This window comes from Nelusetta ayraudi, unplaced genomic scaffold, assembly GCF_046127955.1.
Source record: "Nelusetta ayraudi isolate G7.1 ecotype Tasmania unplaced genomic scaffold, CSIRO-AGI_Nayr_v1 ptg000083l, whole genome shotgun sequence".
NCBI lineage: Eukaryota > Metazoa > Chordata > Actinopteri > Tetraodontiformes > Monacanthidae > Nelusetta > Nelusetta ayraudi.
The window spans coordinates 799,420-817,265 of NW_027466133.1; the positions used below are offsets into that span (position 1 = coordinate 799,420).

General features: G+C 43.8%; 3 protein-coding genes across 4 annotated transcripts; 1 reads left to right on the forward strand and 2 right to left on the reverse strand.

Annotated features, from left to right (window-relative positions):
- Window positions 1-153: 153 nt before the first annotated feature.
- LOC142900571 (uncharacterized) lies at window positions 154-3,556 on the forward strand. Of its 2 annotated transcripts, XM_076044936.1 has the most exons (3): window positions 154-309; window positions 909-1,354; window positions 1,394-3,556. In XM_076044936.1, exons 2-3 carry the CDS (start codon window positions 916-918, stop codon window positions 2,302-2,304), a joined length of 1,350 nt encoding a protein of 449 aa, XP_075901051.1. In that variant the 5' UTR covers window positions 154-309; window positions 909-915; the 3' UTR covers window positions 2,305-3,556. The 2 variants fall into 2 exon arrangements, with proteins under 2 accessions (XP_075901051.1, XP_075901050.1); XM_076044935.1 differs by having other exon boundaries at window positions 909-3,556.
- Window positions 3,557-3,766: 210 nt separating this feature from the next.
- On the reverse strand, window positions 3,767-4,903 carry sprn2 (shadow of prion protein 2). Its single transcript, XM_076044974.1, has 2 exons — window positions 4,828-4,903; window positions 3,767-4,266 (listed from the first exon to the last, which is right to left on the reverse strand). Exon 2 carries the CDS (start codon window positions 4,259-4,261, stop codon window positions 3,779-3,781), a length of 483 nt encoding a protein of 160 aa, XP_075901089.1. The 5' UTR covers window positions 4,262-4,266; window positions 4,828-4,903; the 3' UTR covers window positions 3,767-3,778.
- A 1,343-nt stretch (window positions 4,904-6,246) lies between these two features.
- On the reverse strand, window positions 6,247-17,584 carry LOC142900599 (calsenilin-like). Its single transcript, XM_076044982.1, has 9 exons — window positions 17,394-17,584; window positions 14,428-14,599; window positions 8,837-8,961; window positions 8,278-8,347; window positions 7,960-8,030; window positions 7,246-7,353; window positions 7,056-7,160; window positions 6,867-6,929; window positions 6,247-6,783 (listed from the first exon to the last, which is right to left on the reverse strand). Exons 1-9 carry the CDS (start codon window positions 17,397-17,399, stop codon window positions 6,736-6,738), a joined length of 768 nt encoding a protein of 255 aa, XP_075901097.1. The 5' UTR covers window positions 17,400-17,584; the 3' UTR covers window positions 6,247-6,735.
- Window positions 17,585-17,846: the final 262 nt, after the last annotated feature.

Below are 17,846 nucleotides of genomic sequence, written 5' to 3' on the forward strand. Positions count from 1 at the left end.
GCTCTGATGCCATAAGCCAGCCAAATAGAGGCAGGCCACGGCTTGCAAATAAACAGAATAATCTTGAGAGGATAACGTCTTTGTTCTCCGGCACCGAGATAGGAAGCAGGTCGCGTCAGAGAAATGCAACCGCCCTCTCGATTCCATTTACGGGATGTGCCGTTATTAAAACCAAGTGCATCCACGTCCCCATTTAGACGACACCACCGAGAGCGAGCGAGCGACTTCACACTGTGCCAAGAGGGAGCGCAGTCAACAGCTTTATCTGTACATTTTGCTCGGACCACGCCGTTAAAGCGCCATTTCACGGTAAGAGACGCGTTATTACCAGTAATCCACTGAATTAACGACACGGGTGTTTGATTGTGTAATCGACTAGAAACCTAAACGACCCAAACATAATACCTTAGTTACATATTAACGCTTTTGGTTTATATAATAGGAGGGTTCGTTAGGGCGACGGTGATGGTGCGTTGCTGGGTGTTCAGTTAGCAGAATAGATAAATTGTACCGTCAGTATCGTCACCAAGTCGCTTAAGGACATGTCTTTCTTTATGTTTTTATTTATTTTTTGTTTTATGTTTGCTCGCCCGTGTCCAATGACATTATTTTCACCAAAAATAACGGATCGCGGCGCTGACGTAGGCCACGTTATGATGGCAGGGATATTTAAAGAATCGCTTGGTTATCATTTATTTTATCTTATCATATACACTGTATAATAATAAAGAGGGTGTTGTGTACTATTTGATATATAATGACTGCTCGTTGATCCTGGCTAATTTAAATGGCAACGTTTGGTTTTTGTATTAAAATACCCAGAGGTTTTTTGTCTGTTTTTTTTTTTCACAACAAAACAAAACAAATAATTTATCATAATAAATTAACTCTTCACTTTTTTTCTTCAGGGCCGTGATGTCCAGGCTGTGCAATGTGGCGGTTTTGCCCTGTCTCATTTTTCTCCTCCTAACAACTGAATCGTCTTCGGCAAAGAAAGGTGGAGGCAGCAGCGGCAAGAGAGGCTCGTCCAGTAACAAATGGGGGTCAAACTCAAAACCATCCAGCTCTGTGCCGAACCGTAACAGCAACCCATATCCCGCTGGTGGAAGTTACCCAGGGGTGGGCAACTCCAATCCGGGAGGATACCCCAGACAGAACCCTGCAAGTTATCCAGGGGCCGGCAATGCTCCTAATCAGCACCCAGGTAGAGCTGGTTATCCCAACCAGAACCCTGCTGGAGGCTATCCACAGGGGGGATATCCCAACCAGAACCCTGGAGGCTATCCAGCAGGTGGCTATCCAAACCAAAATAATCCAGCTCGAGGAGGATATCCTAACCAGAACCCTGCTGGAGGCTATCCACAGGGGGGATATCCCAACCAGAACCCTGGAGGCTATCCAGCAGGTGGCTATCCAAACCAATATAATCCAGCTCGAGGAGGATATCCCAACCAGAACCCTGGCGCTGGAGGCTATCCACATGGGGGGTATCCCAACCAGAACCCTGGAGGCTACCCTGCAGGAGGATTTCCTAATCAAAGGTCCCCTTACCAGTATCCAGGAGCAGGTGGTTACCCTGTCAGAACCGGAAACACGGGGCAGGGCTGGGGCCAGCCGGGCTACAATCCCGGTGGAGGGGTTGGTGGATATCCAAACTGGAACCCGAACAATAAGATCCTAAGTCCCAGCTATGGCGGAGGAGGTTATGTTCCTGGGATGGGAGGGTCTCCCTTCTCCCAGTCTGTGCAGCGTATGGGGTACAAGCCCCAGTCCTCAGGTTTTGCCAAAAAAGCCATAATGGCAGCAGGTGTTGGTGCCGTGGCAGGGATGGCCGTCGGATACGGACTGGGACGTTTCCCTCGACCACATTTCAGTTTCCGCAACCCCGAAGAAGAGTATTATTACAACAACTACATGTACCGGCGCTATGGAGTCAAGTCCACTGATGAGAAAGACTACGGCCGCGATTTTGTCTACAAGCCACCACCACGGGCCGAGACGTACGACGCCTACATGGACAAGTGTATGAATAGAACCGACCTTCTTAAAGATCAAGGCAAAGGAAAGGGGGATGATGACACCGTCAGCATTGAGGAGATCGGATACCCGATGTTAATTGAGCAGATGAAGGCCCGGAAATGCGTGGAGCTGTACATGGAGTACTCTGCGAAATTTCTGCAGGAACAGAAACCCGAGCAACGGTCGGGTCCGGGTCCGATGAACCGCTGCCACTCGCTGAGTGATGGCACAGTCCAGCTTTTCACCTCCCTCCTAATGCTGTGCAGCATGCTCCTCCTCCAGTGAGAATAATCCAGGGAATTAATAACAGTTATTGTTATCATTTTATTTGCACGCCCAAATTCTGCAATTACAAACAGGCGGTTGTCTTCACATTGCGCCTTTTTCATGTAGTTCGTTAGCATGGCAGCTCCCATTTGCCGGATTTTAGATTTTGAATACTCGAAGAGAATTAGACTCTGGTGTTAACATTTCCAGGAAGGAAAGCACTGACATAGAGGTTGTGCTTCTCCCTCGACCTTCCTTTTCTTCCTTATGTTCTCAACCACTTAACGTTGCTCATGTTTTCTATTCTTCAGCTTTTTCCAGCCCCTTATCCAGCTTTTCTGGACAGATTTTTCCAAGCTTGAGCTGGTCATTGATTCTTCTTCCATTCGTCGCCTAAATGTTCTCCCCAGCACTGTTAGGATGTCGAGGTGAGGTGTTGGCTGGCTCTGTAGATATCTGCGTTTGCTTCTTCTCCTCCTCTCGACTGTCATAACTGGATAGGATTGATCGGTTGGATTTGAAAACGTTCCCTGCGTTTCCCCTCGTCGCTGTCGAAGTTTAACTGGAAGCTTGTTCAGTTCAAAACACTGTACACTGTTCCTTTGTGTTTGTTAAAAACCTTTTTTACCTGCTCGTTTTGTTTTTTTTTTCGATCTTTAAACTCTTTCTTTCCTGCTGGTGTTTGTAACTTTGCACTTTGAAACTGTGTTTGATAAAGAAGTTCATTGGCAAGCTGTCACATACTATAATCTACAAGATTATTTCAATGAAGCAATCTGCACGAGATAATTAGTGGCGAAGGTATGCTGCGTATGGCAGGTAATTAATCTGTTGTTCCGACAGGCCTCTGATGTATTGATTAGTGTTGGTTATTTTCCAATGCAATATTAATAACGCTTCATTGCTCACATCTATATATAATCTATATATAATTCAAACACAGTAATATCCAATTGCTAAGCATATGCACTGTATCAAGAAGTGATTTCTTGTGATAAAACTGAATCTAACAATACATTAAATCTTTTATTTTATCCCTGTTGGCAATGTCTTGTTGGTTTGGTTTGACTCTGCAAAATGTGTAACTTAATTTAGTTTCACCTTTTTCTGTAGGCTGTAGAATGTCTCAGAAGTGCACTTATGTCCCTGTCATAATTTGATATAATATACATGTTAACGGTTGTGCTTTCCTGTCGAGTACTAACACTGATGTGTGTGGTCATGATTGTTCATGTGATGCCATAAATAAAAAAAGAAAAAAAAAAACCTTCTGTCTGAATGATGTTATTTGCAGAAAGCAAGACACATGCTTGGCCAAATTAAGCATTTCATGAGTAAAATTTTTTTTTCACATTTTTCTGTTGCAAATAAACGACAATGTGCTCATTTATAGATGTATCAAGCACAATGGATAAAAGTTGAACTGGCTGTATTAACAAAGAACAGAAGGCTTATTTGTCCGGAATAGTTTTTTCCCCCACTTTATTATTAATCAGATGTTTCGGATCCAGGCAACCACTATGAAACACATCACGTGACCAAAGGTGAGAAGGACATTGGTCGCTGGAGCAGGGGCAGCAGCCCTGAGGAACACCCTCCACAGCGACTGGTTGCGAAAGCCCTGGCGCTCGCCACTCTGGTGCAGCTTCTGATCTTGCTGTTCGACACCGTGGCCATGGCCGTGGCCGTGGCCGCGACGGCTCCCTCCTCCGTGCTTGTTCTTGCCCAGGAAGCCCAGGCCGTAGCCGGTGCCCCCGCCCCCCAGCATCCCGGCTGCTGCCGCCCCCGCCCACTTCAGGCCCTGCTTAGAGAGGCCGCGGCTCTGGGAGGGAGACGCCTTGCTGTCATCACTTTTTCCCCCTTTACTCTTGGCGCTGCCACCGCGCTTGCTGTAGGCGTACTGCACGCCGGGGCACAGGGCCGCCATGAGCAGCAGCCAGACCCACAGGGTGAGAAGCTTCCGCTGGCCAGTCATTACCCCTGGAAAAAAAAGACACAGCCACTTTTCATGACCAACGAAACCCATGACACTCCCTTAATGTTTCAAACTTGAGGATCGGCTGCAAATCGGTTGTTTTTACCCCTGCCTAAACAGCCTGTTTGAAGGGACAAAAGGGCATGGAGAGTCTGTTGGCTGCCATTCAAGCTTCTACTGAAGCTTTTGATTTTGCTCACTCAACTCCCAAAATCACATGCTCACTCGGGCCGACAACACAGACAACAGACGTCCAGAACTATCTTCCCCATACTGTGGCAATACTGGGCTTAGCTGCCCTTTATGTGCGCACAGGCTGTTTAGGTTACGAAGCAGCTCATAAATTGTCATAAAACATAGTAGCAACGTTTAAAAAGCTGCAATAACTGTCTGTGTCCTTGGCGAAATAACACACTAGCAAACTTCCTTTATATTTTTTAAATTACACACATCAATATATTGCTATTAGCCATCAGGGGCCTGTTTTTCTTTTCTTTTTTTGAATTAAGTTTAAACTGACATGTTAAACAAGATATATATGTATATATGTATTTATTTTTTTTTACCTTTTGTGATGAGTCTCTGTGATGCTGCATCCACCACAGTCCACCGTCAAACAGCAGTACACAGGTGCACAGTTTTATTTCCACACCATCGTCCCCACATTGGCCCCGCCCCCTCCAAACAAACCTGGCTTAGCCATTGGTTCAATATCAATAATACAGTACAGGTTGAATGATTTCAGCTGATGGTGGCATTACACATTATGCAAAGGCTTACAAGCTATTTGCCATCATAAGTCTGCAGCAGGCGGTTTGTAAAAAAAAAAAAAAATATGTCAGTGCTCGACAGTCGTGTTTATTTATCACTTCTTCTTTCATTTTAATCTGATGGACTAGTGGAGGGCCCTAAAGCAACAAGCGAAAACAGGAAGGGCAATGATGCACTCTGGCTTTCTGGGCACCATCATTTTTCTCTGTATTCTTTAACTTTTCTTTATTTCTCAGTACGCCTTTTTCAGATCAGTGGGTGAATTCCACACACAGACAGACTGGCTGACTGACTGACAGGCAGGCAGAGCCAGAGCCATAGCAGAAGCTTCACAGAGGATAAAAGCAATTACAGCGCCAGTTGCCCGAAAGCAGCTGCTTCTCTGAGAGCTTCCTAATGATGTATGAAGGCTCCAGTGTCACCACGTCCAGCAGACACAAAACAGGAGCGGCGTCTGTTCGGAGAGGACGGGTCACGTCGGGTCAGCGTGGATGGACATCAACCACCAGCGAGGGGAGAGTTCTTACAAATGTGAAGTTGTGTGGCTGCTCCATGACACTGCTCCGTTTCAGAACAGTCTGTCCAGCCTTGGCGGGGGATTAAGGTGCCATATGGCTGCAGCCACCAAGCGCTTTGACGGTCAGCCGCGGAGCACTCATTTAGCTGGTGACATCATTGATTCTGCAACATCTAAGTTGTCTACAAGCTGGAGGCAAAGATTAAGATCAAAACATCATTGCCTAAGAATCTTTTTCACAACTGGAATTCATCTGATGTGAATTATCCCAGTGTCCCATTAGTCTCTCTGAACAACTGTCCTTCTCATGAAGACTTCTTTTTTGGTGCCAGACTGTCATTAGGCCTCACGCGACAGGCCACAAATTCTTAGAGCCAGTTGCGTGTGACCAGCCGAAATGAACAATCGCAGCTAATTCCGTCACTTTTTTAAATTCTATTTTTTTTAAACTTGTTTCATCTGTTCGTCATCCTTACCGCTTTTGTCCTATTCAACAAAACATATCCATCAGACCTGAAGGGTAATTTTGAGGCTGTTTCATGCACTTGTATTCAGTTTATTGAGGCCTCCAGCTTTTTAGACATTTTGGCCAAATTATTTACCAATCAGGTTTCAAAATCTGCATGTTTTTTTTGTCCTAGAATTTTAATCTGGTTCAAATAATGACGTAAAAAAAAAATGCATGTTTAATGCCGTTGTCATCTCGTGATCTTTATTCCAGGAGGTTGTTTAGGGTCAACATAACAATGACGGTGTCACATTCACACAGGAAAATAGAAAAACAAAATTGTTCATCTTGACACTATCATACAGTGGCAAACGAAACAATCAAGCGTTTGTTTGTTGTTGTTTTCTTTAACATCACATGCTTCAAAATGCTGGACAGGCACACATGCTCCTCTGGCGATCAGCCACAAAGAAACGGCCCAATGTGTGAAAGGACAATGCGTTGTTTCTCCTTCAAGTAAGTCTGTGAATTCTACCCAGTTTTCTGCACAGAAAAACTTCACAGGAAAGACGAAAATAAGCATGTGTCAGTTTACATGAAAATGCTATGAATGTATTCTTAAGATCCCGTTCCCCCACATCCCCTTCAAGATGATTATTTTTAGCCGCTGTCTCAGGACAGAAGACTTGCAGCTGGAAGCACAACGCGGCGGTCAGAAGCTCCGCCCCCCTGCAGCGATTAGATGACGTTCTCAAAGAGCTGCATGGAGGCCATAATACTTTCATCCTGTCCGGGAAAGAACACAGATGTGAGACGGGTGAAGTGGACAGGGAAACTGGTCAGTGTCTGCCGGCCGGGCAGTTTTTCACCTTTTGGCAGGTTTCTATAAACTCGTCGATAGTCACAACTCCGTCTCTGTTACGATCCATTTTCTGGGGGAATAAAAAAAAAAAAAACGCAGGAACATGGAAACATGTTCAATTTTAAAACATGGAAATGTTTTCAAAATTTCAATTTATAAACCGATGGAGGTGAAGAGGCCGCTGTACGTGATGCACCTGGAAGAATTTCTCGACATGCTCATAGGGGGAGTCCTCTCGTACAGAGGGAAAAGTGTATCTGCCCATCATGTCATAGACGGAGGTCATTATTGCCAACATCTCCTGCAGGATGGCAGACACGTTAGTGGGTGAACCCCCCCCCCCCCCCCCCCCCCCAAAAAAAAAACCCTGAACTTGCTGAACGTGCCTCTTTGGTAACGTAGCCGTCCTTGTTGATGTCGTACAGGTTGAAGGCCCAGCGCAGCTTCTCCGTGACGGAGCCCCTGAGCAGCACGGACAAGCCAATCACGAAGTCCTGCCAACGCAACAGAAAAGGGCAGGTAAAGTCTTGACTCACAAAAGAGGCTAGCTTGTGAAGGTACTCAAGATTAGCCGCTTTGTGCGAGCTTCTTAAACGGAGGTTTGTCAGGTTTTTCCCCTTCAGAAGCAAGCCACATATTTGGTCTTTTTCCACAACAAAATATTTGCCTTTATCACTCTCCTTGCCATATTCGGAAAGAGTCCCATATCGGACTTTCCCGCTGCGTGAGTCCTTCGTTAAAGAGGGGTGACGTCATAGAGCACGGGGTGCATTTCGGTGCTGCCGCGTACTAAATATAAAAATAAAAATTTCCAGGGGAAACATTCATTTGACAGAGACGAAAACGAAGGGAAATATGACTTTAATTTAAGTTTTAGTTAGTTTTGTAAACACACAAAACAGTTGAAGTTAGTTATCATTTTTGTCTTGTAATCTTAGTTTTTATCTATTTCAGTTAACCAAATTGTTTTTCTCAATTTTAGTTTTCGTTATTTCGTTTGTTTTCGTTAACGATTAAAACCCTGTTCACAACTCAACTAAACTGGATATCTGTAGAGTTTGGATGTCACAAAGCTTTTGTCCAACCACCGACCACTTTACCTCAAAACGTATGGAGCCGCTTCTGTCCATGTCGAACGCGTTGAACAAGAAGTGCGCGTACATGGTTGCATCTGAGGGACGCGGAATGAGGGGCGCATGATTAGAGTTCATCTGGAAACATTCAAATCCAACCACAATATTTACTACACGGCGATGACAATGAGTCATTTGGCCGGAGGAAGGGAAAGGAAAAAAATGTTGTTTTCTCGAAAGTCACTCAAGCTTTTTCCATCTGAAACATTCCTTTGAAACTAAAGATCCGATTGAATTCAATTAAACAAAAAAAAAAAAGATTCGGGTGGTTGTAACTTGCCGCACCTCCTTGTGGGAAGAACTGCGAATAAATGACCTTAAATGTTTCCTCATCCACGAGGCCGCTGGGACACTCCTGTTCAAAGTAGACAAAGCGGAACAAGGAGAAGGTCAAAAAGCCGTCAGCTTGTTGTGACCCGACTTCAGATATTAAATGTCAAGATCGTTCAACAGGTAGGCATCTATTCAACAGCATGAGGGCATCCAAGCACAAGCACAGACAGTAATATTTAAATGTCAATACCTTTGAACACATTTCTCTAATTTCATTTAAAAACTTTTTTTTCTTTCCATCCATGTGTTCGTGTAAGACTGCAGTGCATAATTGTACCACAAGAGGGCACAAAAGGGCCTTTGTACTTAAATCTTTTTTGTTTTTTGGTTGAGTGCAGCTGTTGCGTCACTTAGCAACAGTAATGTAAAGCAGCGTGTCCTGCGTGCACAACCTACTGTCAACATCAGTAACAGACAACTGTGCACAACTGAAAGCTCGTCGTGTCAGGGCGTGATTTGTTTTTTTTGTTTGTTTTATAACTACACCCAACAACAACAACAACAGCCATACATTTTTGAAACCTCTGTAAAGGGACTGAAGCTCCTTCCTGGTGAACTGCGTCTGGGCCTGGAGCTGGTCGAGGCCCTCCGGCTGATGCCGCACCATGGAGAGTTCGAGGTCGTTGTCAGCGCAGTCTGTCGACGGGAGACAGAGCGAAAAAACAGTGGGGGAGGAGAGGCACAACGGGGAACAAAGCAAAAATAAGAAAAAAACAGGAAGAGGGAGGAGGGGAAGCGAAAAATGCAAGAAACGAAATTCCAAATAAATACAGAGGTTCCAAATAAAAGTTGTTGGAGGTAAATAAAAAGACACTTACCGTCTTTAAAAACCAACAAAACAGACAACAAAAGAACAAAACAATTGGGTTTGGTTGAAAGACAAGAGAATTGGTGGAGAATAGGAAAAGGAAGCAGGGGTTAGACGTCAATAGAGAAATATCTTTTTGATTACAAGTTGGCATATGGTTGTTGCATGTAATAATTTCCTGGTTACAGAAAGGTATCTTTACTATAGATATATAGATATATATACACACACATACAGTATACATATCTACAGTATATGTATCTACGACATGCATCACTTTGGCAAAGCAGGGATGAAGCAAAAAACAGCATAACACAGGCAAAATGCTAGAAACTGCTGTTTCTTTTAATACGTTACAAAATTATAATAAAGCACGGTTTAAGAGGCCCAGTGTGCAACATTAGCCTCCACAGCCAAGAAAGCTAACCGCTAACACTAATGGTGTTCATTTTGTTTTTTGATGAAGACAACTAAATGCCACAGCAGTGACTTTATTTTCATTAAAAAACATACACATACACTTCCTTGCAACTCCCTATTTCACACGGTGGGCTTTTAAATTGACCGAAATTTAAAGGCCCATGAGGATGTATCAGAGACAATACAAAAAAATCATTACGTTAAAAAAAATAATTTGAAGTGAAATCAATAATAACGCCAGTTCTCCGTTTCAAAAAGTTCTTCCAGAATCAGCAAAGAAAAGAAATCAATTGAAATCAGATGCAGTACTGGACAACACCACTAGAGGTACTCACCATCTTCACAAGGACAAATCACAAGCAGGTAGTTGGATAAAATATAAAGAGAAGAGAAGAAGAAAACCCAGAGGATTTGAATTTTTGCAAGTTATTTTTTAAATATACAACCAATCTAATTTCCAGCACTAATTCTAGCCAATTTGAGTTTGCTGCACAGGAAACTTCTCTCAACTTGCCGTGCACGTCCTACCTTCCAGCGACAGCGGCTCCCATATTCCAAACTGCTTGAGCACGACAACAAACAGTCCGATAACAACTATAATGGCAATCACTTCCATGCCATCCAGTTCCATGATTGCCGTGCATTTATAGATGCCACCTGCACAATGGTCCTCTCCAGTGAAAAAACTTCAAGAGCAGCTTATTTAGACTGACGCCGAATCACCTCGTATCACAGCAGACGACCATCTTCTTTCTCCGGCTACTTCATTTTTTATTAGCGTTTTTGTGCAGGGATCAGCTCTTACATACACTCAAGCGAAACCCCTGACTCAAACCACTGACCACTCAGAAAAAAAAATAAATAAAGGCTGTTAGACCAAAGCATTTTTCTTTGAGTAAACCTGTCCACAGTCCGTCATCTCCTCTTGTTACCGGATGAAAAATTCACCAAGTCTCAACCTCCAAAATTCATCCGACGCCATCCCCACTCGTGGCCAATCCGCCTCTGTTAGCTCTCGCCAGCATTTTGGACTTGATTTCGGATCTGCATGTCCCACAATTCTGTCAACTCAGGGGCTCCACCTCCTCCTTATGCTGTGTGTGTGTGTGTGTGTGTGTGTGTGTGTGTGTGTGTGTGTGTGTGATGTGATGTGGAGGTGGAGGGGATGGAGCTGAGGAGTGGAGGGGGTCATTACTCAAGGAATTCCTTTACTAATAGTTTCTGATTGACAGTCGGCGCTCTCTTTTATTCGCGCAGTCATTTGAAGGATGCAGAGCTGTAAAAACAGTGCATGCATTGATCCATCCTGTGCTGATGGGCTCCGGGATGCGAGCAGCACTTAGGGATGCTGGAGCCGCTGCTGCCTTGTGTGGCGCTGCTGGTGTCTAGTAGGGATACACAAAAATCAATAACTGAGAGATGAAAAAAACAAAAACAAACTATGGTCATTGAAATAATGTTGTGAGAACGAGGAAGACACCGTCTGTCATTCCGTCACAATTACAAATATATATATTTTTTTTCTTGGCCAAAATTTGACTACATTTGCCAGCTGTAATCTCCCACTTTATTTTGTGCATTTTGGTTGCCTGTTAGTATTTTCTGACGCAGTTGCTCGCATCTTTGCGCGATTAATCTCAATGATTAATCTCAAGAACACGTTGGCAGCTCTTTTGCACTTACTGGAATTAACAACAGTTTTCCTCACCTGTCGGAACTGCAAACATAAATCAAACATACAACACAATAACCACAACAACAAAAAAAGCACTGGCTACCCCTGAAATCTAATTGGACACCCCGAGTACTGCCCCTAAACTTTAATTATTCAGGATGGTAGTTTGATAGTAAAAGACCTACCTGTGACCTTAGTATGGACCTCGCACACTTTGCTGCCTTATTCAGGAACTTTACATTCTCCCTCTTGTCAGCGGGATTTGTGCTCCGTAAATGCGTTAGCGTGTTAGCTAACATTAGCATCCACTCATGAGCTAAATTGACTTTTGTGTGAAAGGCGTCAATCTTAATTTGCAGACCAAGTCGTAACAGTACACTGTATGTACATATACTTCTATACTCAGAGTGAAAGCACAATGTGCACCAATATTGCATCTTAAGAGAATGAAACCGTGTTTTGAATTGAGACTGATTGATACTTCTGGCCTCATCTGGCCATGTTGTCTAATTTAAATGACCGTCTCATCTTGCTTAATTTTTGGTTTTCTGTTTAAGGACCTTAATTATAATTATTGAAAGTCAGCCAAGATGAAAATAATAAGCACTTTATCCGGTTTATGACATCAGTCGTGTTAGCGAACGTAAACTTTGGCTATTGTCAGCTGACGTTGCGAGTCTCTGCGATCACGTCGCGCTGCTGCGGGAAAACAAAGGAGAGTAAACGAGGAGTATGAGCCTTTGTTCACAATTGATGACTGTGCACAACATAATGGACTCGGTTTAAGAGTGGTGGAGAGGAAATCAATGGTCCGGAGCTTAAATACTGGTCTCAGACAAGCAGGAGAGAGTGGCACAGGGATGCATTCAGATGGGAGGGCGATCTTTAGTTCATGTAAATGGAGGCGGTCTTTAATGTCTTGGGAGTTAAACTGCTACAGAAATAACCATGAACTTGTGTCACTCACCGTGCAAGAAAGAGCTGATCGATGGCCAAGTCCGCGCATTTAAAGATTTATAAAAATAAAAATAAAAAAAAACTAAATGTGCACTTTAAGGTGGTTGCCTTTCAGGGTTTTAAGTTGTTCCAATTGGCGGTAGGAGTAAAAATCCCTGCTGTCTGTCGCCACCTTGTGGTGAGTCCCGATGGCGTTGCCCACGCCAGGCAGGAGTCTAGTTCTGATTCAACAGACCACAATGTAAGGAACACAATTTAATGTCACAGGTTTGAAGTTACTTCTCGTCTTGCTTTATACACGCATGTAAGTTTTGAAATGGATCTACTGGGACTCAAACTAGAACAAAGGCAGCAGCAGGTCTTTGCCAACAACGAGTCAGTGCAAAAGTGCATCGATGGCCACTTAGCACCCTCTAGTGGGCACACAATTGAGTTGGTTTTTAGCACTAGTAAATTATATCTCCATTATTTGTTCAGGGAATTATTTGTTTGGTGTATCCGAGCAGTGAAAAAGTGGAAAATTTGGGGAAGAGTAAAGCCAAATGGAAAAGTTATATAGTTAACCAAAACAAAAGTTTTTTTTCGGTCCTGCCGAAGTTGGTGAACAGACCCGGTGGAAGTGCGTCTACTGACAAGATTACCATGATTGGTGGAGGTGTGCAGGCCAGGCTGCAAAAGTAATCACAACACTGTGATATTATGCTGTATCAACTTTTCCCCTTTCAGTCCATAGCCTGCCACCTTCTGCAGACACACACACACACACACACTGCCATTACAACGACATGCAATATGTATGAGCTGCGGAAAAAGTCTCTTCCCTTAAAAATGATGCGGCATTCGGCTGTTTAATGCTGAGCAACCAACGGTGCCTCTGTTAAATCCAACAAGGAGAGAGGCGGCTTCACCCTGCACACGGATCACCGGTTCCAGTGACTCTGTTCAACAGTAGCTTTGATTGCAAACTTCAGTCCCTCACTATGCACCCTCCCATTTTTTTTCTCCAGTACATCCTGTAAGTGTATCATTCATTAAGTTCAGGCATTTTAGCTCTTGGCAAGAAAGATAACCCAGCGCCAAGCTTCATCAAAAACTGCATTGTCAGGCATCTGACATCAGAGATTTAAGCACTTTGCTGCAGGAGCAAACTTAAAGGGACATGGTTCACTGTCCTCACATTAAATCAGACCAATAGAAAGGTTAAAAATATATTATATGATTATATTTTATCAGGACTACAAACTTGCACCTGACTCCATGCAAGTGTCATACCTTGTACATATAGAAATACCCTTCCCTCTTCAAATCCTCCCTTAAAACCCATCTGTTCAGGACTGCCTTTTCTCTCTGATTTAATTTGTTTAGCAAATTTTGATATCTTTGATTTTACTTGTTTGCATTTTTTAAACCCTTTTTTACAGCCAGTGTGTTTTTATGATTATTATTTATGATGTATGTACGGTGTCCTTGAGTGCCAGAAAGGCGCTTCAAATAAAATGTATTATTAGATAGACAAAAAATAGACACACTGGTGCAGGTGGTATAATGTCTTCCCACCACAAGGTGGCAATCAAACAGAGTATATTTGCTCCAGCACAAAATCGAAGGAGACCTGTGGGGTCTGTTTGACATTATAAAAGCCTCCGGGGCGTGTTTTAGCACAAACCATCAGACCAGTAGAGCAGGCAAAGGGCAAATTCTCATTTCTAGGGAGGGATGGAAACACGGATTCTTTGAAAACATCGGTGTAGTACATTTTTAAATAATTAGTGACCTTCAGCAGAGGAGAGAGTCACAGCGACGCAAGTGGAACTGCGGCATCTCATTGAGAACTCACTGTGTGAGAACTGTCTGTCCTGGCTGTCACGTGCATGTACACGTGCCTCGCTGACAGTCGGGTGGCGATGTCTGCCGCACAAGGGCGTGGGGGTGCGAGGGGTGTGTGTCTGTGTCAATAATTTAGATGAACCAGGGAAATGAGGGCATGTAGGTGCAGCCGGCGGAAGGAGCCGCGTGCTCCACCTCTCCTCCACCACCGTCCGACACACAGCCGCGACGAGAGCCCGTCCAGAGTGGCGCGACGTCTTTGTGTTGATTAGTGTGCGTGTTTAATGACTGCAATGAGGTAAAAGTTGTGTAATAAAAAAGGGGGGGATGGCAGTGTTTTTAAAAAAAGCAGCCTGACAAATGAATCATGATGGCGTGCAAAAGCAGGAAGTTTGAACGTGGTCCTGTGTGTTACCTGGTCCCTGCTGCTTGGTGCTGGCGATGATCCACTTGACGAGGCAGCACTTCATCAGAGATTTACGCGTGAGCCGCGGCTTCTGCCACTTGGAGCCCTCCGTCTGCCCACCCGGGTTTGGGTCTTTACCGTTGGCGTCGGGCAGCACGCCACCGTCCACGGCCTTCTCATCCTGCAGGCACAGACACGTAGTACTACAGGTCACCACAAGAGGACACTGAGGGCATCTTTATGCATGCGTTACTTGTTACTTTTACTTTTAATTTGAATGTTTCTTTGAGTCTGACCACATTTTTAAAATTATTGTCACACCGTTAAAACTAGGGATGTGATGATTCATTAATCGTTAGTTGATTGACCTTATTTAATTATCTTTAAATTTTTCCTCAGAACCTAAATTTCACAATAAAAAATGTGTAAAGAACGCATTATTTAACCCTTAAATAATGTTGAGGTTCCAATGCCACCCATTTTTGCATTAGAGAACAGTAAAAACACACGATACATTTATCCTCTGACTTTAAGTTGACTTCTAATGGGTCACAACTTTTTTTTTAAGTTGTTTAAAAGTAACTTGTTCTAGGTATATTATGACCATCACAGTATCTACAGGTGAATTGCTCTCTCCTGCCACTACACTGTTATAATGATATTAACTACCCGTATAAAAAATTTAATTTAATCGATTAAATTATTAATCGACAATTAATCGATAATCGATTAATTGTTAACATCCCTAGTTACTGAAAACACAAGTTCTAACATGTTTCTCATTTTTTTCTTTGGGACACGATAAAACAATATGACACAACAACAAATATAAATAAATATTTCCTTTTAAATTGCCCAGGGGAAAGGTCAAAGTACAAAAAGTCTCCATTTTTGCATTTTGTTTTCACTAAAGAATCTGTGTGAGTGCATCTCCATTAACTTGTACTCCTTGGGCCAAACAACATCTGCACGTGTCTCAGGCAGGTTCACTGAAAGCTGTAATTTCGCGCACATGAACGCACTTGGTGTCTTAACATTTTGGCCCGCCAGGGATCAGCTTACACACTCGGCCAACTCGCCGTCTTTTCACGTGTTTACACAGATCGATGAATATTACAGGAGTTTCAGATGGATTAGGTTTCGGCAAGTAGACGTCTAGAATCTAATATTCCTGCACCATGTGTGGCAGCACTTATGAGAATAGGGACACGGAGGCTTCCAGTTATCCTGCATCATCTCACCACCGACTGCAGACGCTCTCTCCGCTGCGCCCGGATTAATATTTCAGCGGCGATGAGGCTCTCACGACAGATCCAGGACGATAGAGTCAAGTCTCGTTGGTTTCCACAACGGCGACTGTTTACAATGTTTACAGTAACGCACTTTTGAAAGGTTTCCATGTTGAGCAAAATTCTCTGTTGCTGATCTGCGTCCCCCTGTTTGCTCGTTCCAATCTTCAGCATATGCACATTGAGACGCTACCCCCTCTGACGTCACAAAGGGCAATGGCACTATTTCCCAAATTCGCGACCCCTCTCAGACCACCTTGCCGCCATTTGTCCCAACAAGTAGGAGGTCCTGTAAACAAGACTTTTAGCAGGAAGCTGAACTCAGGCTACGTTTTTTTTGTTTTGTTTTTTGCTGAAGGCTGTAAACAGAGGGCTAAATGTGATTTCATGATCAACCATGCAAACCTGCTCCGCATTCAAATGGCAAACTAAAGATCTGAAAGTTGGAAAAATATTTGTACAGAATTTTACTGTAGAAATCTGTGTGCATTCCATTTTTTTCGTTGTGGACCTGAGAGGACGGTTTTCAAAGTATTTTTGTCTCCTGTTTCTTTGTCCTCTGCCGGCCTGCGATCACAGGCTTTATGAATAAAACAACTTTCTCTCGGAGGCTCCTTACGAATGCAATGTAAAGACTCCTTTGGACGGTCGTCCCCTCTTTGAATATGAAGGAACGTGGACAGCGAATCGAGACCACCGCTCAATAATTCACACAGCTTAAAGCTGCATCAATAAAAGATCAGAGGCGGCGGCCGGCGCTGAGGTGACTGCGACACTTGACGGATCAAGAAACAACAACTCACATCAACGATATAACAACAACAAATAGACACTTAATGACTTCAATAGAGTTCAAATTAAAAAAAAACAACAGCATGCATACAGAAAATCTGTGAGTTGTTGAGAAGGCTCGAACTTGACTTGGTGCTGAAAGACACAGAGAGGTTGATGATTTGGGCTTCTGGCAGCAAGTTGCATTATTGAAAGAGCTGAGGTCAAGTGTGGCTACCGGTGAGGTGAGGCGCCCTCTGTGGGACGGACCGTGGGCGAGCGTCAACTGGACGGTCAGCATATATGTGACCTTTCTCTCTGTCACACACACACACACACACACACACACACACACACACACACATGCACGCACATGCACAGAGGCATACGCATACATTCATACATTTTTATATATTTCTTTGGAGAAAAACAAAACCTTTCATATTTCAGTCTGTTTGGGGTCTTCTTGGAAACTACTCTTCTGTTCAAAACAGTCATCATTGCTCTCTTCCTCTCTAAAATCACAACGTTTTCGTTCTTCTACCTCACACAAAACAAATTGTTTGTGAGCAATCCTGATCTCATTCTTACTTCAGACTCATATAATAACATTAAAGTGGTTTTAGTTGAAATCCTCTGCCTCACAATAAACTGTTTCTAATAATACAAGATTCAGAGACTTCATTCTTCTGTTCTTCTTTTAAGACCGCTTAACTGTTGTAAACTTAATTCCCATTCATATGTTTACATATATATTTTGAACATTCTGTGTAGATGAGTTATTCAAATTAAAAAAAAATCTTGTGTAAAGAGAGATCAGAAACACAACCAAACTGCTTGTTTGGGTTCTGTCAAGTTTCAAGCGATAATCAAGCAGACGCTGGATCAGATTCTGGATGAGAAGAGTCGGTTTACCTGCATGGTGTCTGGCTTCGCGTCGCTCTGAAATCGGTCAAATCGGTGACGGTCCCGCTCGGCTGGAGTCCCTCATGCGATGTGCAGCTGTAGACAGGCAGAGGGAGGGAGAAAGAGGGAGAGAGAGAGAGAGAGAGAGAGAGAGAGAGAGAGAGGAGGTGGCAGTGTGGTGCGGTGTGAAGTGTGAAGGAGGAGCGTCTGTCAGTCAGTTGGTTCGCCTGTCACTTAGACGGCCTGAGCAGCGACGCCAGAGTCAGTCAGTCAGTCAGTTAGTTTGCCAGTCAGACTGTCAGACAGCCTGAGCAGCAGCAGCAGCAGCAGCAGCACAGTGGGAACCACCGGGGCGCCGTCATGCCGAGTTCTGCACACCTGCCGAGATTTGCGCGCATCTCGCGGGAGCGGAGCGCACGCCGCTGTAAGCGTCGCAGCTGTAGCTGATCAAAGACGACTTTT

Excerpts from the sequence above, each read along its gene's own strand:
- LOC142900571 (XM_076044935.1), top strand. The coding sequence starts at position 916 with ATGTCCAGGCTGTGCAATGTGGCGGTTTTGCCCTGTCTCATTTTTCTC.
- LOC142900599 (XM_076044982.1), bottom strand. Across the intron at positions 7,354-7,959 it reads GCGGCTCCATACGTTTTGAG|GACTTCGTGATTGGCTTGTC; the intron begins GTAAAGTGGTCG and ends TTGCGTTGGCAG. Across the intron at positions 6,784-6,866 it reads TTATAGAAACCTGCCAAAAG|GATGAAAGTATTATGGCCTC; the intron begins GTGAAAAACTGC and ends TTTCCCGGACAG.
- sprn2 (XM_076044974.1), bottom strand. The coding sequence starts at position 4,261 with ATGACTGGCCAGCGGAAGCTTCTCACCCTGTGGGTCTGGCTGCTGCTC.